The sequence below is a fragment of the Protobothrops mucrosquamatus genome, unplaced genomic scaffold (assembly GCF_001527695.2).
Source record: "Protobothrops mucrosquamatus isolate PMUCROS unplaced genomic scaffold, P.Mucros_1.0 scaffold91, whole genome shotgun sequence".
Lineage (NCBI taxonomy): Eukaryota > Metazoa > Chordata > Lepidosauria > Squamata > Viperidae > Protobothrops > Protobothrops mucrosquamatus.
In genome coordinates, this window is record NW_015386466.1 from 671,072 (window position 1) to 695,632 (window position 24,561).

Below are 24,561 nucleotides of genomic sequence, written 5' to 3' on the forward strand. Positions count from 1 at the left end.
CTCTCTAGGCGTCTTTTCCGGCGTTTCATCTCTCTCAGCTCCCCGGTAAACCAGGGAGCCAGTCGAGATCTACGCCGGGTCAGAGGCCGCAAAGGCACGACTCGGTCCAATGCAGCGGCGGCAGTTGTCTCCCAAGCCGCCGCCTGATTTTCCGCCGAGTCGTGGACCAGATCCTCCGGATAAGGCCCAAGCTCCGTCATGCAATAGTAACAATGAGTGATACTTCCCCACTGACTGATATGGTATTCTTAGCAGTAAAAATAGTTAAAAGATAATTCATCATAATGTTATATAAATTTAAAATCTGTATCTCCCAAATCTGTACGTCAACCGGTTTTGGCACTCTTTGTATTTTAAGAAAAAAAATCTATATATTAGATGAAAAGTTTTACAAAAAAATTAAGCATAGAAAAATGCTTTACATGGATACAAAAATGTCCATATCAGAAGTATACATGTTGTGTATGCATTTTCTTGAAGACCTTTTACTAAATTCACAGAGTGATACCAGTCAAAACTGGTTACAGATAAAATGAGAAAGTGAGCAAAGCTAATTTGAAGTTCTCAGGAGTCGAAATGATCAGAGAATAACTTACATATAAGCTTCATAACAGCAAATAAGGAATGTATATGAGAGTAAGTTCTGAAAACTTTTCAAACTGTGTTCCATTGAAAGCCAGCAGAAGCCTAGGGTAATGTGTACCCTAGTAATGTGTACAATGTTGTACTACAATCTATATCATTGCAATAAGGACTTCTCCTACTGCAGTGGCATTTAAATAGTTCATAGGAAAAATGCTCATAAAAGAAAAAACTTGAACTAGGACTGAACAAAAGATAAGTCAAATCAATCAGATAAAACTCAGTTTAGCAATACAGGAATGTATTTAAGCAAGCTGGGAATCACAATAATTGCAATGTTACCATAGCTACCTAGTCCTAGAATACACAGCTTAATGTTTTACAATTCAGGGAAATTGAAAATGTACTGGAAAAAGTTCTTTGGTCTACTCTCCACTCTGTATCTTAATTAATAGATCTTCAGACCTCCACAGATGTTGAAATTCATTATATTTATGGGCAAACTAGAGTGTTATAGCTACTAATGACCACTGTCCAACCACAGTATGGGGGTAAATACCTACTCACAAGCCTTTTAAAAAACAATGTTTACTTGAATTAATTTAGTAACAGCACATTTTTGTAGATTAACTGGCACTACAGATCAATTCAAGTCTACATAACTCAAATTAAGTTTTCTACCAGCTTGTACTACTCATCCTAGGGTTGGTGTAGCCAGTCACTGTCTCTCAGTCCAATCCAACACCCAACTCACAGGCAGGAGTGCTGAGTATGTTCACTACCTTGAGTTGACTGTAAGGATGGCATTAAAATCTAATTGTCATGGCCAGCTCAGACTTGGAAGAGGATCATCAACCTGAGAGGATTCAGCTGATAGAGTTGCAAGTACAAAAAAAACAGAATTGCCTAGCAATCAAGAGGGGCACCTATCACTTCTGGCCTCAGAAGACCAAGAGGTGGATCTAACACTTCCCCCACTACCACCAGGAAGAGAAGAGGGCTGAACAAAGGTGCTCAGCAAGACTATTGGCCAGAGGACTACATTGTGAACCTGCTCCTTATTATGATGCATTTAGGAGTTGCTACAGCTACATTTACCCTATAGTTCTTCCTTCAGAGAGCTAAAGCTTATTATTTCAGAAGAAAGTTACTAGAAGCTCATTTTGCCACTAAAACAACTCCAAGACATATTTAAGTTTTGATGACAACAATTGGTAGATGCTCGTGCTCTTTTCATCTGTTATATGGAAGTTCACAACTTAGCCCTCTATTTTGCATATTTATAGCAAGATGCATTTAGATCATACAACTGTATACAGCTAGTCCTCAACTTACATCCATTCATTTAGTGACTGTTTGAAGTTACAACAGCACTGAAAAAAGTGACTTATGACCATTTTTCACACGACTGCTGCAGCATCCCCATGTCATGTGATCAAAATTTGGACACTTGATAACTGGCATGTATTTATGATAGTTGCAATATCCCAGGATCATGTGATTACCTTTGGCGACCTTCTGACAAGCAAAGTCAATCGGGGAAGCCTGATTCATTTAACAACTGTGTATTAAGTTAACAGCTGCCATGATTCACTTAACAACTGTGGCAAGGAAGATCATAAAATGGGGCAAAACTCAACAACTGTCTTGCTTAGCAACAGAAATTTTGGGTTAGTTGTGGTCGTAAGTTGAAGACTACTTGTACTGTACTGCTAGGAAAATTAAGTAATTTGTAAATATTCCTCTGTTCACTAACCAGAAGCAGTCCTGTTTAAAGACTTCATTCATTCATTTATACCCTCACCTTCCTGCTTATATAACCACTTGAGGTGACTTAAAGCAATTTTTAACCAATGGTAGTATTGTGTCACTGCTTGCACTGACAATATGGTTAATATTAAATAGATCCTTAAAATCAGTGTTAATGTTTGTCACCTATTTTCTTTTACAAAATGTTCAAATTTTTTACCAAATATCTTACCCTCTTTTGCTTGTTGCTGTGGAACTCAAATCAAGATAAGAAAGTTTATGGCAATTCCTTGCCAAAGCTTGAACTCCAATATCACTCACGTCTTTACATCCATTAACATCAAGGTACCTGAAAGGATGCAAAAAGCAGTAACCTGACACAGATACTGGCTCACCGTGTACATTGGGGAAAAAGATTTGAAAGAGATATGGTATTGTACTGCTACATCCTACATGGTATATCAGTTAACTAATTGACTATTTAGAATAAGAGTGTCAAACTGCCGGCCCACGGGCTGGACACATCATCTGGAAGCCACGCCCACTCCATTGCCGGCAATGGCAAAACCATCCCAATACATTGCGCGATGTCACGTGACGTCGCAAGTTTGACATGTCTGATTTAGAAGATAAACTGTTGGTAAGTATTGCTTGTCAGCATTTGAACTACTGTTTTTTCAACAAAGTGGCAGAGGAGATTTTTGAACAACATAGGTAAAGTTTTCAGGATTGTTCTGCTCATAATCTCCAACCCTTTTTTCATTTTTTTCTCTCCTTGATTATCAATTTTATAATTATTTTGATTCTTTAGTGCTATTGTATTCATTTGCACTTCTGATTAGTTTGCATGACATTTAAATTGAAAAGAAAATATAGAAGCCTAGTTTCACGTGCAGTTTTTGTACAGAAGACTGAGGATGTTTCCGTTGACATTTTTTATTATTATTGTTACATACACAACAATGTGAAGTCGCAATTGCCACAATTCTTTAGCTGGTATTGACCTTCATATGCATTGACCTCTTCACAGCAACCTAAGATGCCATAATGTATTAATCAACTTAAAACCATTTGTTTAGTGACCGTTCAAAGTTACAACAGCACTGAAAAAAGTGACAGCACTTAACAAACATTGTAGCATCCCCCACAGTCACATGATGAAAATCTGGGCAGTTGGCAAGGATTGGTTGCAGCATCCCCTTCTCTTCCTTCATCTAAATTGTTTATGAAGATGTTGAAGAGTACTGGGCCTAAGATAGAATCATGTGGCACCCTACGGCATACTTCCCTCCATTTAGGTGTAGTTCCATTGAGGACTATATGTTGAAGGCACTTTGTCATCCAGTTACGAATCCATCTGGTGGTAATACTGTCTATCCCATATTTTTCTATCTTATCAGGAAATAAGTTATGGTCTGTTATATCAAATACCTTACTGGCATCCAAATATACTATGTCCACAGCATTTCACTGGTCTGCTAATTTTGTCACTTTGTCTATGTACTCTGTCTCTCATGAACAATTTCCCCTTCCTAGCCTTGTGATTGCAAACCATGAGTAAGGCAACATTTTAAAAAGTCAAAGTGTGTCATTTTGGGAGTAAACGCAGAAGGAAATAGGCATGAGTTGCAGTGATAGCAAAAGAACCATCAAGAGACTGTCCATAATTTTAGCAAAATAAAGAAAAACAACAAGTTTTTTATCCAAAGCAAAGTAACATAACCATTTCATTAAGGGGGAGATAACAATCACAGAGATGTGCAACTATAATATTTCTTATCTTTTTTGATTAAATAGTTTAGAAATGAGTTTCAAAAGACGTTATCCTGCTAAACCATTTGTTTCATTTGTTGTATATATGTTTCTTGGTTCCCTTTCTGAGTTTAATCTGTGATCAATAGTAACCACAACTCTTTGACTTCCAGCTTCAATTATAATTAGTTTCCAGTTCTTTATTTTAAATTTATTATTAAAATATCACAATGTTAAGAACCTAATACACTTTTAAATTTTACTTTTTAAAACCATACACATTTGATAGTGCAACAAAATGTTAAGTAGTTGCCATAGAAATAGCACTATCCAGTACAGCTTCGATGACTTCTTGTTTAATGCACTTGAGGCCACCTATCTTGTATATGCCACAAATAGCAAAAAGGCAAAACAAAATGTCAACATAACTAAGGAGGTAACATCATTGAAAATTATTTAAATAATGCCAAAATATATAAATTCAATGACAAGTGCATTTCCAACATATTACCTTACCTGATACCTGGCAGATAAGAGCTAATTTCAAGTAGACTGATGTCGGTTATGTGAGCACACGAGTTAAGAACCAAACAATCCAGTTTAGGACACTTCTTCAAAATACAATGTACTAGAGAATCCCTCATCTGCAGCCCAAGACAAGACAAAAGCAGGAAATAAGCCAATGTGGAGGATTGTCTTTCAATAACAGAGCAGAGCTGTTCACTGCCAGTCAAGTTCCTTATTCCCAGTACAATAAGGAAACTAGCTCTGATATATTATTTAAATATTAATGTTCAATGTATATTGGCATACATTTTTCCCATAACTCTTTTGATAGGTTTCTATATAAATCCATGGTTCTACTGTTCTAATCCAGATCCTTTTAGGAAATCAGAGGGAATAAGAACATCGAAGAAGTAACTGATTCAAGAGTTAAGAGTAGGAAGCAGAGATTACATTGATTTTCTTCTTTTCTTGGAGTCAGTTTCATTCAGAATAAGTAGGCAGAAGAGAACAAGCCTGAAATCCTTGCTTTGTAAGATTCCTTTGGGCTTAATTGTATCCCCACTTCTATTTAACATCTGGGCAAGATTATCCCTATCAATATATGGATGACAAACAGCTGTATATCTCAACTCTAGATTGAACTGGTGATGTGGTTGGGGCCCTGTTCTAGAGACTGGATTCTATTAGTGTTCATATAGGGAGGAAAAGGCTCAACCTAACCCTATCACGACTCAGTTCTCAGTGCCTAGTAATACAAGAAGTCCCATTACCAGTAATATTGGTCAGCGTTGTTCTGGATAGGGTTGCACTATCTCAGACACAATTTATGCGTAACCTGAGGGTTCTCCTGACTCTTGGCTCTTGCTTGAAGTGAAAGTGACAGCCTTGCCAAGAAAGGCCTTTGCATAGATAACATAAATCCATATAAACATTCTGCAGTTCACCTATGTAACACCTGTTGCACTGGCTTTCAGCTGCAAATCCACATATAATCACGTATAAAGCCTTAGGTTCTGGATATCTAAAAGAGCACCTTGCTCCAAAGTTGCTGCTCAGTTACCCACATCTTGGATTACTGCAGTGCACTCTGCATGGGACGACCATCCTGGAAGAGTATTCGGAAGCTACAGCTGACATAGAAAGCAGCCCTGCAGATAGTTCTAGGAGCCCCTAGAGTGGCCCATTTAACACTGCTGTTGCACAAACTGCACTGGTTGCTGGTTTGCTTCCAAGTCCAATTCAAGGTGTTGGTTATCATCTTTAAACCTCTTTATGACATGGGTCCGGGTTACCTGAGGAATCGTCTCACCCAGTGAGACTGACCCATCCTATTCGTTCCAACAGAAGAGGCATGCTGTGAACCCTTTTGTTAAGGAATTCTGGCTGGCAGGATCCAGGATAAGGACTTTTCTGCTGTAGCTCCCATCCTCTAGAACAGCGGTTCTCCACCTATGGGTCGCGACCCCATTTGGGGTCGATCGACCATTTCACGGGGGTCGCCAAGCAAGGCTGTCCGCCATTTTTTTCCCCTTTTCCGGCGGATGCCTTACCTCCCTTGAGCTGGGCCAGCTGGTGGTCGGCCTGCTCCGTCTCTGCCGCTTGCCAGCTACGCCTCAGCCGTAGGGGGCGGAACCACGCATGCGCGGCGCTCCCGGGCAGGGAAAGTCCTCGACTTACGACCGGTTGGGTAGTCCTCGACTTACGACCGGTTTAGTCCTCGACTTACGACCGGTTTAGTCCTCGACTTACGACTGGTTTAGTCCTCAACTTACGACCGGTTGGGGGTCGCGGCATTAAAAAGGTTGAGAACCACTGCTCTAGAACATCACGCTCGTCAAAGTGAGAACTGCTCCCACCCTCTTTTCCTTTTGCAAGAGCCTCAAACTGGCTCTGCCGATTGACCTGGGCTCCTGATGAGAGCATTCCACATTGGAACTCATTAGTGAACTACGCAGAAGATCCCACCTCTACCCCATTGCATTCCGGTTTCTAACTCAAGAAATTTCTGTTAATTTTAACATTTAATGTTTTAATATTTTGTATTTTGCTTTTATGTTGTTATAAGTCCTCCAGAGTCACTTGACGGTAGGACGGGCAGCATATAAATTTAACAAATGAATAAATATAGTGGCAGGTGGGCATCCTCTGGATCGAGTCTGTGTCTTAGCATCAGAATAGGGGATACCAGCTGAGAGAAAACTAATTTAGAACTTTAAAAAAATCTTGCATTAGTATAATTTAGTCAATAAGCTTATTAAGTATAAAAGAATTGTTTTTTCTAGGAATTACTGAAGCTTCCCTTAAAGAAGGAAGGTTGAAAGTGGAAAATAATTACCTAGGACTATGGGGCCCAGCAATGACTTTTTAATTTCAGTGACTGAATGTTTATATACAATTTGCACCTATTTTCATAATATTTTGTGAATATTATGAATATTCACTTTAGCGTTCAGTTTCCAAACTTATATCTAGAAGACTGATTTATTTTTTTTAAAAAGCAAGATAAAATCTCAGTATTTTTCTATAATGAGAAGCCTAGAAAACCTTCAATGATTTAACTTTTAAGTTATCAACCTTTGACATACATAATATGATAAACTGAACACAAGCAAAAAGAAATAATTAACAGAGGAAAATGGGTGAAATAAATAAACAGCTCTTACCATTTCAAGGCCTGTGACATTGAGGCTAGTAAGTTTTTGCAATGAATTTACCATTTTCACTAAACAGTACTGAGAGATTCTATGAAGTCTGCCAATATTCAAAACCTCTAGACCTGGACATTTAGTAGTAATTGATTTCAAGCATTTGTCAGTAATGGCTTGACAACCAAATATTTCCAGTTTCTTAAGGCTATAAAAGAACATATTATAAGGAAATTAGTAACATCCGTCAATATTAGCCATTCAACAGTCATTAAAAATCATTATTTTTTTTAAAGATAAGTGCTTAAAAATAGCACCGCTCCCCAATATTAACACTAAGAAACATGACAATAAAATATGAAATTACTGATATAATAATACAGTGTCTTGGGCTAAGTCTAAACACATTATTCATACATTAATTGAAAAACTAAGCAGCTAGAAGTAACTATATTTTTTCTATTATAGTCGATTCCAGAAAGCACATGCTTCTTATATGATTCAGTAGAGCACACTTGGGATTGTTTATTTGACTATTTGCAGTTACCGATATGACAAGAAAATAAGAATGTATGTAAGAACCCTAGTAAGTTGCAGGATTCCTGATAACTATAAACAATCCATTCATAAAAACACCCTCCCCTTTAAAACAGGCCTCTCTGTGGAATTTCTCCAGTGAGTGATAAAAGTTGTGTTGGCCATATCCAACAGAGAAAGTGAGAAAGAAAAACCAGAATAAATTTGCAGGCTTTGGTTAGGTGACACATTTAACACAGAAAATGGATAATTTTTAGAGCCTTGAAGGATCAGCATGTATTTGTTGAAATCCTGGACTAGGGACAAGATAAAGCCAGCATCATTTGACCAAGGAAGAAAAAAGTGGCTTGCCAGGATATTCTTGTGCCAAAATAAACCACAAGTGACAAATTAGCCTTAGAAATATGGATTGTTATTCAACTCAGACTCACTAAATAGCCTCAGACTAGTAACTGTCTATCAGCCTCAGTTTATTTTCCTGTCAGATCATATGCACAGTAAGAAGCACCTAGGAAAAAAGATACAGATACTTTCCTATCATCATTAAAAATTCTCCTTCTCTATATTTTCAGCCCAGATGCTAGTTATTCCTGTTTCTCTACTCCACTTTCAGATCTTTCAGCAGACATTTATTCTGCTCAAAAGTGGGCTCTGAACAGTATGGGGAGTTGTCCACTAGAGAAGAGTAAAAAAATTCAAAAGGGCAGCAGTTCTTCACAACTGGAAAAGAAAAAAGTGTGAACAGTTTGTAGGAAAGGAAAAGAAAAGTCACATTGGGAGTCTCTGGTTACCATCTGTTAGGTAACCAAATGGAAATATAAACAATTGCCAATGTTTGCACTGCATTTGGTTTTATATATTTTTATTCATGTAGATAAAAGATATTATACAGTTCAAATTAACCATAAAGACTAACTGTAATTAAATATTTTTTTTGTGTAGATAAATATCATGTGTACAGGGAAAGAAAGAAGTTAACTATCTATCTCAGGCAAAGATACAAATCTTATGTAGGTGAATACATATGACAATAAATTATGAAATAACATAGTCAAGTTTGCCTTGAGCTTCATAAAATGTCTTCTTAATTTTGGTGATGATGCTTAACCTTTTGCATTCAATTTTGGTCATTTAGTTAACAATTCATCCATGCTTTTTCCAAAGAGTGACTCAAGCTAAAGGTAAATTTGGTTAGTATTGGGATTGAATATTTGTCCTAATTTAATGCATTTGTTAAGAAAAACAACCCTGACTGTTCTTTGGAAGTACAGATACTCAAGCTGAAGCTCAAATACTTTGTCCACCAAACATTATTATTGAATAATAATTATTATTGAAGTTCTTTTTGTCATTAAAGCAAACCAAACAACCAATTAACATACAGGTTCAATACATACATTTAAATACATATTGATATTTAAAATGTGCTAAGTCTTGTAGATTTCTAAATCAATTGCACCATCTTAAAATGAAAATCACAATAAAACAACAGAAAAAAATTGATGGCAAATGTTACTTTTTAAAAATAGCTTGCAAAATAGTCACAGCTTTTTTGTTCAATTTTGAGTCCTCTTTAACTTTTTTTTTTTTTTTTGCCATTGTGGATGAAGTACAAAACCAAGAAAGACTAAATCAGGAAGGAGGTATGATTTTATTTTCAAAAATAGTAAGCCAGAGTCTGTATATCAACTAGTTATCAAATCAACTTGTGATTTGTTCCAAAAAACAATCCATTGTTTTCATCTTGAAGTGAATATGCATACAGTACTACATTAAGATAAGAAATCAAGGAGACGATATCATGACTTCCTTTTTTTTTAAAGTGAACCATGCATATTTGTTGTACTTACTACAAGACCTAAATTCTTAAGGCATTCTGTGATAAAAATGCAAAATAATAAATAGGGCATTTGTAAGGTTTTGTTTTCTCTTCTGAGACTAGAACTTATTCAAAGTACTGCAAGCTACAATATTTCCTCTAAGAAAAAATGACTTATATTAAACAATATAATACATTATACAGAAATAATGTATTATTGAAACTCTTCTTGTCATTAAAGCAAGCCAAACAATCAGTTAGCATACAGGTTCAAATTGCTACAAAGTGCTTGAATGATGGCAACATGGTTAACTTAAAACAAGATTTCCAACATTTGCAGTCATCACTTGTAGTGCTTGTGCCATGTTTTATGTTTCTTCCTGGAAACAAGCTGGCACCATATTTGCAGTATGCAAATGTTAGTGGTATCCAGCTAAAAAGTGAGATGATCGGAGCAACAATTGGTTGTACTTCAGTGGATTTATGATTAAATGAAAGAAGGGCTTACCAAAGCTGCTGACAATGGAGGCAACTGTCTATAAAGAAGACAGTGAAAAAAGCAGGAGAGAATCAGGAACGAAAGACAGAGAACAGTCTGTATTGTTGGAGCTCACATAGATCTTTCTGAGAAGATTCTACGTCTGAGCCTTCAAGAGAAAAGACACTGTAGAACAAAAGATAGCATATAGATCTTTGAAAGACAGAGAGGATGCAGCAGCACTTCTCAAGAAAATAGAGAAAAAAACTTATGGTGTTACCTGGTTGGATAATGGAACATCTGCAAGAAAACAATCGAGCTTAGACAGCACCAAGGACCTCACAGTTCAACCCTGATCTGCAAGTACTTTTCTACCATAGAAAATATTCTTCTATCATAGAAAAAAATGGTAACTGATCTATTGTTACAAAGAACTGAAACTAACATACTGTACCTCAGCAGGATCAGTGAGCTTGTGAAGTACTGTATGCTAAGTACCAGGAGTAAGAATCAGGAATCTGAAAGAACTTCCAAGACTTAGCAAGTTCACAAACAATTATTGCTTCTCCCAAGCTATACATATAGGAACATATGTACAGCTACAATCATATCATAATTTAATAGATAAGGAAGGGAACTAAATAACCTAGTCCAGTGGTGGCGAACCTATGGCACGCGTGCCAGAGGCGGCACTCAGAGCCCTCTCTGTGGGCACGCGCGCCATGCCTGAGATGGCAACCGTCCCTCTTCAACCAGCTGCCTACTAACTCGCCGAGGTCCCACATGGCCGGATGCATCCCAGCATAGCTGGTTTCCTCCCCCCCCCCCCGTCTTATCCCTCCTGCCCTCTCATGCTCTCCTTTTCCCGGGCATGACCCTCTGCATCACCTCCTCAGCTGTCGGCTGGCCGTCCAGCTCAGAGGCAGCTTCTCTGAACTGATGGTGGTGGCCTGCGGAACCCCAGAGTGTGCCAGTCGAGGGGCTGGCAGGCTGTGGCTGCTGACGGACACAGTTGGCCCCCATGAGCTCGTTGGCCTCTGTGTGCGGGGGCCGACAGTGTTAGGCAGCAGCCACCAGCCCCTGCCTCGCCTTGCCCTGCGACAATGGCACCCCCGCCCTGCCTCGCCTTACTCCGCAGGACAAGCCTCCTGCCCACCACCCCACCTGCCAGAGACCCCCTGGATCTCCCCCAACCCATCCCAGCCTCCACAGGCGTCCCTCCCCATGAGCAACATCAAGGTGACCACGCCCACCCAGTGAGCCACATCCACTTGGCACCCGGCGATAAATAAGTGGATTTTGAGTTGCAGTTTGGGCACTCGGTCTCTAAAAGGTTCGCCATCACTGACCTAGTCTTTTTATTTATTCATTTATATTCTCATTTATTCAAAAGGAATCCACAGAAAACACTTCAAAAAAGACAGGTGAATGAGATGGTGTCCAAGAGAGAAAGGTTTGTAGGATCACAGTCTGAATTATCCAGATAATGGACTATTGAAACACCATGCACTGCAATCCACAAAGATTAGTAAAAGTAGCTTAAGCATAGTAAACTATTTTTTTTTCTATCGCAATAGCAGGGCCTTTGAAACTACTTAATAAAAGAACAACCAGAGAATTATTTTATAAAATTTGTCACCTGAGTCTACACACTAATGTTCAGATTATGGAAAATAAAATAAGATGAATATAGTAAAAGAAAGCATATTAAGAATAGTGGAAACCTGGATCGTATGATTTCTACAACTAAAGTAGAACCGAAGAACACAATTTATTCAAAAGGAAGTAATAGAAATATTAAAAGACAGTTGAAGGTTAAAAAAAATTCATACCTCCTCAGAAACCCAAGAGATGAATTTAGTGATACTACAATTAACATCTGGATTAAAGTATGTAGAGGAATGAACAAAAGTAATACCGATGACCACTATCACAACATGAGCACAAAGAAAAGATGTGTGGTAAATTATATAAAAATAAACTGTAGAATTTTCAAAGATACATAGAGTAATTGTGATGGGGGATTTTTTTAATTACCCTTACTTATGCTGGGGGATATATTTTATCAAACACGGTCCACAAAATTCCTAACTTACCTTGTTGGCAATTTAATTATTAAAAGCTGGAAAACAGCACAAAAGCACAGTATCAGGTATCCTTGATACTAGTCATGACAGGATTTAAGATAAAGGATGGTAAATTCCACTGAATTGAGATGGAGATCCCTTTCTAATGATCAGAGAAGCTTGTTAAGTGAACCAATTACACAGTGAGGCAGTGGCCTGTTCTTTGCTTAGATCATGTATTCAAGCAAAAACTAAAGTCATTTGTCCAGGATGCATTCCTTTAGCATCCTGCAATGGTCTGGACTCAATTAGAAAGGCCTGTGTGTCCTGGGTTTAAATTCATGAATTTGACTTCTTTGTCCTAAAGTACAATTGCCAAGCACAGCTAACCATTGCCACACATTAGAAAAGGTTGTCTCTATAGTTATTGTGATTTGGCAGCAAAAAAAATAAGTCCAATTTTATAGAAATTAAGGGGGGAAATCATTGTGAATCCTTCTAAATTAAAGCAGTCATGATGTACCACCTTGTACTGAATTTTGATTCACAATTTCAGTTGGCATGCACCTACCTTTTTCCATGTTTTCCAATCAAGGCCATTACTGACTCATTGGTAATCTGGCATCCATTAGCAGAAAAACACTGTAAACTAAAGGAACAGTAGTGATTACTTTAATTTTTTCATATAATACAGTAACATGCAATTTAGTTGATTTGAGCCTGTTTCTTGTATCGCAGATATTGACTTTTTCATGTGCAGGAAAATCTGAGCAGCAAATTTCACCCATCTATCTATACACAAGAATTCTTTTCCTGTCAATCCTCTTAACTCTCTTTAGTTACTTTTATACAAGTATTTTCTTATATAAAATATTACATTTTCTTACAATGAATATGTTTTGATTAGGAATCTATAACATAAGATGTGGTCTTAAATATAGGCACCTGCACTGATCTCATTTTTTTATAGTAAATGAAACAATATGAATACTGAGCTTAAAATATTGCAGCTATGTTAAAAAAATATGATGAATTATAATATGATTTGTTTTCATCTCAGCAGATTTAGGGAATCATACATTACAATTTCATACTATGTGTGAATCAAACAAAAAACTTTTCAAAAAAGAGGATTTTTTTAAAAAAATCTTGCCTTAGAGCCCAATACATGAATTTAGTCAAATTTAATCAAAGTTTAGTTTCTATAAAATTAACCAAGCAGGTATATTTAGTTAAAAATCAATCCCACCTTGTTTAATAAGCTTCCTCTGAAGTAGGTACTAAAAGCAACACAGCTTAAAATCCATAATTTGATATTGTGCTTTAATGAAATATAAGCAGGTATCTTTTACTGGATTAACTACATTTAGCAAAACCAGTATGGATTCTTGTAATTTCTGCCAAACCTATTAACACTGTATTTTTAATCCTAACTTTCCCTCACTTCAGATGCTGAATGTCAATAGAAAGATGTCCAAAATTGGATATCGAAGGAGAAAAAAAAGAAGCTTGCCTTATCAGACATTACTATTATTGTTGTTTATTTTGTTGCATTCATATGCTACCCAACTGCCAATGACCTGGGTGGTTACAATTAAACACATTAAAAACAATTTAAAAATGTCACACCAACTTGAAGAGTAAAAATCGCAAGGATGACAAAAAAAATAAAAATAAACCCTGACAGGAATAAGAAGAAATAAATTGCCAAAAGGGACTTCATTCATTCTTGCAAAAGATCTGGGCAAAGAGCCAGGTCTTTAAGGCCCTTCAAAACGAGTCTATGACAATTCGCTGTGGCCAACTCACTATGGCCAACTCAATGCGGGACAACTCGCCACAGCCAACTCGCCATAGGACAACTCATTGCTGGACAAAAGTTATACTAATAACAAAAAAATGGTGGAATAAAATCATTAAAGAAAGGATGCGAAAGGAAGGACAGAATAAAATGTGATTGACAAAAAATAGAATATTTTTTAATTTATTTTAAATAATTAAATAGAATTGTTAAATTGTTCCGCAGTGAGTTGTTCCATGGCAAGCTGACTGTGGCGAGTTGACCGCAGCGAGTTGGCCATGGTGAGTTAGCTATGGTGAGTTGGCCGTGAGAGTTCGCTGTGGTGAGTTGGCCGTGATGAGTTGGCCGTGGTGAGTTAGCTATGGTGAGTTGGCCGTGATGAGTTGGCCGTGATGAGTTGGCCGTGATGAGTTGGCCGTGATGAGTTGGCCATGATGAGTTGGCTGTGATGAGTTGGCTGTGGTGAGTTGGCCGTGATGAGTTGGCTGTGGTGAGTTGGCCGTGGCAAGTTGTCCCATTCCCCTTCAAAACACCAGCTAGGTGGGGCTATCCAGAACTTAGGGGTGACCTCAGGGAGGGACTGCTACAGAGCAGTCTCACTTATAGGGTTCCAATTCATAGCATGGTTTAATTTAAGGATCCTGGAGTGTGCCAATTATGTCAAATCGAATTGGCCAGGCAGATAATGTGGGAGACAAGATAATGTGGCCCCTCAAGTAACCAGGACCTATGCCATGTCAGCTTTTTTAAGTAATAACCAGCACCTTGAAACAAACTGGCTTGTACAGCTGACAAAACAGAGATGTTACATGGGCATATCAAGATATGCCCATCCCTGCCTGCCCTACTGCATTCTAGACCATCTTAAGCTTCCTGATGTCTTTAAGGGAAGGCCTCATGAAGAGAGAGTTGCAGTAGTCAAGCCATGAGGTGACCATGGCATGAGTGAGTGGAATCATCAGGGAAAAAAACCCGATTAATAGAAATACTAGGGTGGAAGAGAAAAACAGAGGAAAATCAAAATCAACAATAAGTTGTTATAAATTATGTCTTATGGAGAGAACAGAACAATATGATGAGTGAAACTGAAGAATTCTGGTAAAAAGCAGAGCAGGGCATTCCAAACTGCAACAAACCCCTATGTCAGTGATGGCGAACCTTTTAGAGACTGAGTGCCCAAACTTCAACCCAAAACCCACTTATGCATTGTCGGGTGCCGGGTGGGTGTGGCCCATTGGGTGGGCATGGCTGCAGTGATAACAGCAGACTGGGTGGGACTAAAAAGTTCAATCAATCAATTCCAACTTTGCAAGATCTTTTTTTTCCCGTGAGAAGTTGAAATTGACTGATTGATTGAACCTTTTTTTTTTTACACGGCGGCGGAGGCCTAACGCGAAAAGGTTTTATAAAACCCAGCTGAAGGCCTAGGACTGGGGCGACGGCATGCGTGGCCACAGAGAAGGCTCCGAGTGCCGCCTCTGGCACCCGTGCCATAGGTTCGCCACCACTGCCCTATGTAATCTAGTTGGCCTTTCTCATTGTTTTGCATCTGGTTGTACAAATGGTGGTAAAAGTATTTGGTGGCAATGGGGTTTTCAAGATTTTTTTTTTCAGATACCTGCTACAACCTTTAACCAGGGAATTGAGTCCAAAATCAGTAGCTCCTGTCCAACTTATATCTACAACTGCCAAGTTATGGCAAAAGGTGCTTGCGTGAAGTAGAACGCTGTCCCCTTTATATCCAGAACCACTGCAGTTTTTTATATTCAGTTCCTAAGCACAAAACAGAGGAAAAAAGGAAATTGCAATTAGCTGACTGAAACAATTATTTTTATTAGCATTTCTTATGCATCAATCAGAAATGTTTATTGTTTATTAGGGCAGTGCCATACTTCAGTTGTAAAGCAAAAAGGGTGTTTGGAAGTTGGAAGTGGTCAGCAATTCCTTAAGGCAGCTGCTTCTTTTCCTGGAAACTCACAACTGTAATGTGATCCTGGGAAAAATGTGTTTAAGAAATTGCTGATAGAAGCTTCATGCAAATGTATGTTTTCTCCAAATCATCCCTTGGATCTAAAACATCACCCAATCCTACTGCTTATGTTTATAACAGGATAGTTAGAAGAAAACAAAGAGTTTATTACAATAAGCTTCCTTTCAAATTCTAGACAAAGTTTTTGTAACAATCAAACCAAAGGATTGAAGATTCATAAAGATTGTCCAGATTTCATTACTATTGCTTCAACTTCATACTCAGTGCCTCAAAGCAATTCTTTAACTCTACATGGTTTATGAGAGATAAAAGAAAGGGAAAAAAGGGGGGGAGATACTGTAGCTGCAGTTTTCAATATATTTTTGTTCTTTCCAGTTTTTCTGTCAGCTTCCATCACCATTTCTCAGCCAGTTTCTACTGCAGCGATAAACAAAAGCACCTCTTGATCTCAGGCACTAACGTTATATAATTTGTGGAATGACACAGAATGACACTGCCTTGCAAAAGTTTGCTTTTCTTTTTAATTCGTATTTATACTGGTATTAATTCCTAAGCTACCATTTTGCAGTTTGATAAATGTACCATCTGTTATAATCTTTTAATTAAAAAAAAAGCCTCTCCAGGGCTTTTCTCATCTTAAAATGCCATCTGAACATTAATAAATCTGACTGGAATACCGATACTAGATGGGCAATGACAAATGGCTCACGTAAGAAAACATGTCTTGAAGTAACAACAGGATTAATTAATTTGAGTTGCAATCCTGAGGCTCCTAGCTTGGCATCTTGGATTGATTGGATTTCTTTTTCCAATCTCAAAGAAAAACTTTATTTTTGGATGGTAACACTACCTGCTAGAATTCAGTGTTTCTCAACCTTGACAATTTTAAGGCATGTGGATTTCAACTCCCAGAACTCCACAGCCAGCATTGCTGGCTGTGGAATTCTGGGAGTTGAAGTCCACATGCCTTAAAATTGTCAAGGTTGAGAAACACTGTGCTAGATAGTTCCAGTTCTGAATCAGGCAATGGGGCATGTTGGAAGAACTACAGAATGACCAACATATTTCCAACCTGAGGATCAAATAAGGGCATTCCTGGAGATGTTTAAATTAATTTACTCTTTTTGCAAGAGGAAAGCATGGAGGAAGAACAAAGCATACAGCCTCACTCCATATACATGTCCTCTTGGGATGACCTCAACAGAAAATTAGGTCAGCATCAACAGCTTTCATTTCTAATACCACATTCTAAAATTATACTGCTTACAGTAGACAGCCAGTTTGTTATCTCAACATCCTGAATTATAATTTTTACAATTAGATTACTCATTATTGATCTGGATATACAGTCAGAAAAATTGAAATCAGCCGTTCTGGTCTTATTGACTGTGAAAATGGCCTTTAATATGGAAGTGTTATTACAAATAGAATTACCCTTTTATCTATCATGTCTTATGAGCTTGTCATAGATGCCTTTTTGATTTTAATTTGATTTTGGAACCACGGGTTTGCCTTATTAGACAGACATGTTCAGTATAAGAACAAGAGGACTGAATGCAAGCTGTTATTAATGCAGATGACATACTATGTCTTATTGATAATTATACTGTATATTGTACAAAAATTACTTATATTGTACAATGCTGGTAATTTATCAGCTTATTCAATGCACTGGTATACATTTCATATCTCCTATGGGTAGTATGTGTATGAAAATTTGTAAAAAGTAGAGTTCTGCTTGTTGCTTGAATATTTTAAACAACTGAGAATAATAATTCTAAGGAACTTGTAGGAGAAGAGCAGGCAGAGCTGGGGGCAGAGTTAAGCACATCATCAGCTCAGAGTCACTGCATTCCCACAAGCACTCTAAGTCCAACCCCTCTTGAATTCCATTGACCCTTATCTGGTGCCAATTTAGAGTGGAACTTTAGTTGACCAGATTAATGCAGGTGCAAAGAATCAGGACCATTCACAAGGTTTCAGCATAGAAGATGGTATTCAAGGCTATACACAAGCTTTATATGGCCAACTTTATATTTAGGTCAAATCTAATTTGTATGAGTGAACTTCTGTGCATATTACAGGACTTTTCGCTCTTCCTTACAGTCCTTGGAGGTTTAAAATGTTTACTTAAGGTACCCTGTAGTACCTGTTTGGGAACTTAGAATTAAATAAGATCTCCCAGCTCTTGGATGCAAGAGATTCTATAAGAGGAGAAACCAATTGGATAAAAATATCCAATCTACTCTTATTCGTGTTTATTATTATTAATGTAAATATGGAAACCATACTGAAGTGAGTAGAGCTTGGTTTTCAATAGAATATATATTTTAATTTTGTGAAATCACATTACTGATATTGTATTAAATTAGAAAGAATATGGCCCACTGTGAGCATCAGAATTCAGTAGTGTGTATAGAAACTTTATTTCTTATTTCCCTTATATTATACTATGTTCATCCAGAATAGTATAATTTAAATCTACATAAAATTATAATGAAAAATCATAAATATTTCCCAACTTGCTATAATTACAAAAACAAAACCAACATTTATATTTAAAGTGGACATTACCTTAAGATATCCTTCACAGTGCTGGAAGAATTGTTTTAGCCCAACCTCAGAAATTCTCTGATTTTTATCATGGCAATGATCAAGAGTGAAACATTCAGGGTGGTGTTTTCCTAAACTAATCAACCAATCATCATTCAAGCAGTGGCAATCTTTAAGCTGAATCTTCTTCCCTAGAGAAAAATAACCTAGTTTATTTGGTGCAGGTAGATGTTTATTCATCAACTAAAGACTCTTTACAATATTTCATTTAAAATTAAAATAAAACATTACTATTAATAGAATAGAATTCTTTATTGGCCAAGTGTGATTGGACACACAAGGAATTTGTCTCCAGTGCATAAGCTCTCAGTGTACGTACAAGCAACCAAGTGGTGAACCGTAGATCATAAATCATAAGATACAATCATAAATCATAAAATACAACAACAATTGATAAATCATAATATGCCATTTGGAGAAGGTAGTAGGAAATATGAGTAGTGAGAAAGATGAGAAGATGATAAGGATAATAGCAATACAGCCTACTACATGGGTAAATATTTTGGGGCAGAAGACAGTGCTGTAGAAAGTGTTTAGCAGAGTGATGGCATGGGAGAAGAAACTATCTTTGTGTTTAGTTGTTTTGACATGGAATGCTCTATAGCGGCGTATTGATGGGAGAAGTTAAAACAGTTTATGTCCATTTATTAATATTCCTCAGCAAGGTTTAGGGCAAAATGTGTGATTTTCTTTTCCTTGGAGATATATTGTGGCAACTGCTCATCACAATCAACCACTACATCTGACAGGCAAATATTTGAAGTTAGATTTTCTCAAACCCCATTTTATATTCCAACCACTATATCTGATATATCATGGAAGAAGATTCGGGATAGCAAGAAAGAAAAGCTGCAATGTTAATTGGCTGACACAGGGAAATGCCTGTGTAACTGTAATCAAAGTTTTCATGCTAGTCAAGGCTTATTAGTATACTAGCTGTACCCGGCCACACGTTGCTGTGGCTCAGTCTCAATGCGCCATTGTGCATTCATCCCAAACAATAAGTCTGCATTTCTGCAATACTTTTCTCATGCCGGATGCTTTGGAAATGTTGCACGTGGGAGTTTCAATGAATTGCATGTTCAATGGCAATTTCAAAGCGTCCAACAGATGGCGCTGTTTTTCAAAAAAGCATGTTTTTACCTGTCACAGGTGTGACATCTATATAATATAGGTATATAAAAACATGCACGTATTCGAATGCAACATTGTGTCAAAATTTCAAAGCAATCGGTGAAGAACTTTCGGAGATTTAAGATTTTGAACAAACGAACATTTACATTTTTATTTATATAATAGAATAGAAGATAGAAGATTATTCTGACTATTGTACAGCCATCTGGAGAAAGCAAATCCATCTTGGTGTGCTAATGGCATTACATAATGTCATGGGAGTCACATTTTAAGAGTCATCTGCTGAGGCAGTCTCTAATGATAATTATTCATTTACTGAATAAATACTAAAAATCCCAATAAGTGAGGCAGAATAAGCTCTTAGCCTCTTCTAAAGTAGCTCTTTGGATCACAAACTTTATGTACCAAATAAACACTAGGCAATATTCAAAGCAAGCAAATTAAATGGTATGAACTAGAACTGAAAAGTACCTCTCCTTTCATCCTAATTTGATTAAATTCTTCGTTATAGAGTAATGAGAGAAAAAAAAGAAATAACTGTTTTTATTAAAACTGTGTGCAATTTCTTCCAGAGGCAATGTCAACTGTTTGAATATGTGCTGATTCTTAAAAGTGTTTGCATAGCAGAGCTGGCTGATTTCTTCCATTAATGATTCTTCAGATCCAACCTTATATTTTTCCATTATGCCTCACAAATTCATAGTGCTGTCTCATGCATGTTTACACAGGTGCAAACTCTAGACAATTAATGAAGTTTATTCCACTCTAAGAATACTATATGAAGGATTACAGCTATAAAGTAAATGATCTAATATTTATCACATGCAAACTATTTTGAAAAACATTGTAATAATCTTGAAATATAGACCAGAGTAATAAAAGTGCCACTTGTCCAAATTGAGAACTCAATGTATTTGTAATTTGCCAGCAGTTGCTATTTATAAATTGGCAGTTATCTAAAGTGAGATAATAACCAAGCTGTCTAGGACAAGCAGTGTACAAGACTGAAGAACAAATCAGAATCAGAAATTAGAAGCTAAAAAGCAGGAATGAGAAAGAAACTGTAAGTCACAGCAATGGCCACGATTTGAGAAAAACCATAAACCTCAGAGGGGCCTTGTTATTCAAACAAGGCTAAACCTGAACAGGAACTGGTCTTGCAATGTTTTCCCGGAGGATCCACTACGGATAGTCCTCAACTTACAACCCCAATTGGGACTAGAATTTCTGTTGCTAAGCAATGCAGTTTAAAGGAGATGTCATGTATCACATTCGCTTAGTGATCACAATCTTGGCAATCCCTATTGCTGTCATTAAGTGAAGGTTACCAATTGTTAGCCAAGGACCCAAACCAAGCCATTCTGCTATTGGTCCCTCCCAGCTCCGAGCATCAGTAAGGTAAAGGACTCCCCACACCCACCCATCTGTCTTCCCCCCATTTTCAGCCTTTTGGGCTGCCCTGCACCCTCCCTTGAGGAACATCAAGCAGCCCCCAAACCGTGCAGTTCTGTGGCTGGTTGCCATGATCTGGGAAGCTGCAACTGCCCCAGTTTGACATAGTAAAAAAAGAATAAGAGGTTCATTTCATATATTTGATTGTCAGAAGTCCCAAAGGAGCCTTGAACTTTGCTCTTTCTTGCTAGGACAGAATTCTCGAGCCCAACCCAAGAAAGGCATCCACAATGCAGCCAGGCCAGCTTACCACACTTTATTTACAACTGAAGTTCAGGTAATCCTCATTTAACAATGGTAATGGGACCAACAACTCCGTCAATGTGGTTGTAAAGCACACTGTTACATGACCATGCTGACTTACGATGGCAGTTGCAGCAGTTCCAATTGCCATTGTTAAGAAAATTCTATGTGGTCATAGCATCCCATGGTCATTTGTCAATGGGGACTAACTGCAATACTTATCATCATCTAAACCAGGGGTAGTCAACCTTGGCTCTTTTATGACTCGTGGACTTCAATTCCCAGAATTCCTGAGCCAGCTTAGCTGGCTCAGGAATTCTGGGAGTTGAAGTCCACGAGTCATAAAAGAGCCAAGGTTGACTACCCCTGATCTAAACAAATTACTCTCGAATCTAATGTCTTTAGAGCTTAACTTTATTTTATCCTTGTTCTAGAGCTGGGTGGAACTTCACTATAAACTCTAGAAGTCTCAGTAACTCTTTTCTTACTCTATTTCTCACATCAACCTCCCTTGTATGTATTCATATTTCTCTAAACTACTTAATTTAAATACAGAAGAGAACAATTAGCTTGGCTCAAAGGGAATGAATAACAAAATAACAGAGAACTAGCTGAATTTGTTTTCTACAGTGAACAATAAATATACCCACTTAAGGTAAAAACACCATTATGGCTAATAATTTTTAAAGAAAAACCATCTCCAAAACATAAAGCTTTCATACTGTAACATTACATTCTTAAGAATCAGAGCTATTTTTATGGCTAAAATTATAACTTGATATCTCTTTGCATATAAGATGTTAGATATGGTGGTGGAGTTTTGCTTGGTATAAAGTACTGAAAGCTCAAATGTTCTTGTAGAGCACAATCACCTGATAATGCTATGCAAGAAAATTGTTACTAACTTAATCTTTAACTTTTTCCAAATAAGCCTACTCAACCCATTCCCCCCCCCACTCCCCAACACACAAATAAACTTTTAAAAAAAAAATGCTTGGAGGCAGATGTTATCTGCAGACGGCTTTGGAAGTCTACATATTTTACTATTTATTATTACACTTCTGGGAAACAGAATGTTTGCTTATGCAAATATCAAGTTTTTTTTTTACTTATGCCAATTATATTATTGATTATTGTCTTTCAGCAAAGTATTTCAGCCACTTTTTTTAGAGATGGGAGGGGGAGTGTTATGATGCAAAGATCATGCACCTTACAAAAGCAAGCCTAAAATATATACACATCCTATGCAACATTTACACATTATTGAAAGACAGATCTTGGCTGCATCTAATTGGCTGCCTTTCTTTACTCAAGGCGCCAAGTGTTTGCTTTGGAATTCAGTGTGGGAACTAACACAAGCCTAGAGCTACTGACACGAAGCAAATGACCTTCAATTTGTTTTCTTCTATAGTAACTATCCAAAACATTTTCCATTTCTTAGAAGTTCGTCAGCAGCACCAAATCCTGTGTTGCACACCTCAGTTTTCTCTAATAATATCTAAGATAGATAAACCATATAGCAACAGATGTTTGGAAATATCATGAAACAGGAATGTTTTCTCACGGGGTGAACATTTTTTTTCTAAAAAAAACCCCAAAATATTGGAAAGATACATAGCACAATGCAGAAAATTCTGCAATTTAAATCTGAAATGAACCACAACTTTTCCTACAAGGCATAATTTCAGGAGAAAAAACCAATTGTAATTTAATGAGATATAGCTTACAGCAACAAAAAGAAATTTTGTTCCAACATTGGAAGAAAGACACAACTTTGACTACATCTGACTAGGAACTTAAACTTGGAGAATACACAATGATGGCAAAACTAGCAGTATATGTACACAACAGAAGTTTAACTAAGTGTAAGCAAGAATTGTTCCTATATATATAATGCATGGCAAATATAATCACTTATATTCTGGCTTCTAAGGGGGCCTAAATATCTACAAATATTGCGAATCAGCAGATGTCTATAAAGGAGGGACCCTAACAGTTCTTTTTATTACCGGTATGTTCCTTTTTCTTCCTTTTGTTTAGTAATTAATTCTCATTAAATGTGCTTTCTCTTTTCCTTTTATTAGTAGGTAATACATAAGCACACACTAAGCAACAATACAAAGGAGACTTTAATAAGTAATCTAATTAAGATTAAAACCTTACTATATAACAATTACTTTTATATGAGTTGTAATGTTTTTCAATGTTATGCTCAATTTTGGACGAAAAAGCTAAACAAGTTTATGCGTACAATGTTGCTATTAAATAAAATGGAATTTATTTATTTTCTTTCTCTTTTCTATTCTCAATATTGTAAGCTATTTAAATAATAAAATGTTAATAATTTTAAACATATTATACAAACATTAAAGTATGGAAACAACATAATTTATGTACTAAAATTTATAACATAATGGAAAATGGGGGAAATACCTAGTTTGTCAGGTCATCCAGTATATTCCTAACCAATTTTTAAAAATTGAATCCTCTCTCTCTCTCTCTCTCTCTCTCTCTCTCTCTCACACACACACACACACACACACACCATAGCCATGCTCTGAATCAGCCCTATTTACCTTTTGCAGGGTTGGGTTGGCTGTATTATATAACTATGTATGAGTCATATCACGAGAAAGTCTATTGACAACATCCTAGTTTAACAAATAGATTGACAGGAACCAGCTCATGCCAGGCTTGGCAGATATTGATATGATTAATGCTGCCATACAGTATATAGATTGCAAAATTCAGATACCCACTAAATGGCAACAAAAAGGTGCAGAAATGTATGACTGCTTGCTACCGCCAAATGGTTATCCGAAATGCAGGCCTAATTTGGTAGTCATAATTATATTTACTGTCACTATTGTTACTACATTGCTCCTCACATAAATGCTGCTAAGGTAAATATTGGTCATGCATAGGTGATCAGAAATCTCTTTTGCTTATAGTCGTCAGTATGTATATATATATGAATCTATATAAGATTCATCTGCCAAACTTTTAGGAAAAAGAAAAAGAAGGCATTTCATTCTTTACCTCAGGCAGCAAAATGTCATGAGACAGCACAAAAGAGAGAAGTTAAGTCCTTACTCCTACCAGCTAACTTTCATCATTTTTTTTCCTGAATATGTTTCCCCATACATGCAGTTCTACCATTAGAATTAATACCTAAAATCTGCTTACCATGACA

General features: G+C 37.0%; 1 protein-coding gene across 1 annotated transcript in view; it reads right to left on the reverse strand.

Annotated features, from left to right (window-relative positions):
• The window catches only part of LOC107284441 (F-box/LRR-repeat protein 7), a 29,710-nt gene extending 5,149 nt beyond the window's left edge, over positions 1-24,561 (reverse strand). Inside the window, exons 1-7 of the mRNA XM_029283443.1 lie at positions 24,555-24,561; positions 18,501-18,670; positions 15,555-15,709; positions 12,707-12,784; positions 7,254-7,443; positions 4,600-4,727; positions 2,564-2,680 (exon numbers count right to left, since the gene is read on the reverse strand). Of these exons, the coding sequence (XP_029139276.1) occupies positions 2,564-2,680; positions 4,600-4,727; positions 7,254-7,443; positions 12,707-12,735 (464 nt within the window). The 5' untranslated portion in view covers positions 12,736-12,784; positions 15,555-15,709; positions 18,501-18,670; positions 24,555-24,561. The remainder of the gene's footprint in view (positions 1-2,563; positions 2,681-4,599; positions 4,728-7,253; positions 7,444-12,706; positions 12,785-15,554; positions 15,710-18,500; positions 18,671-24,554) is intronic.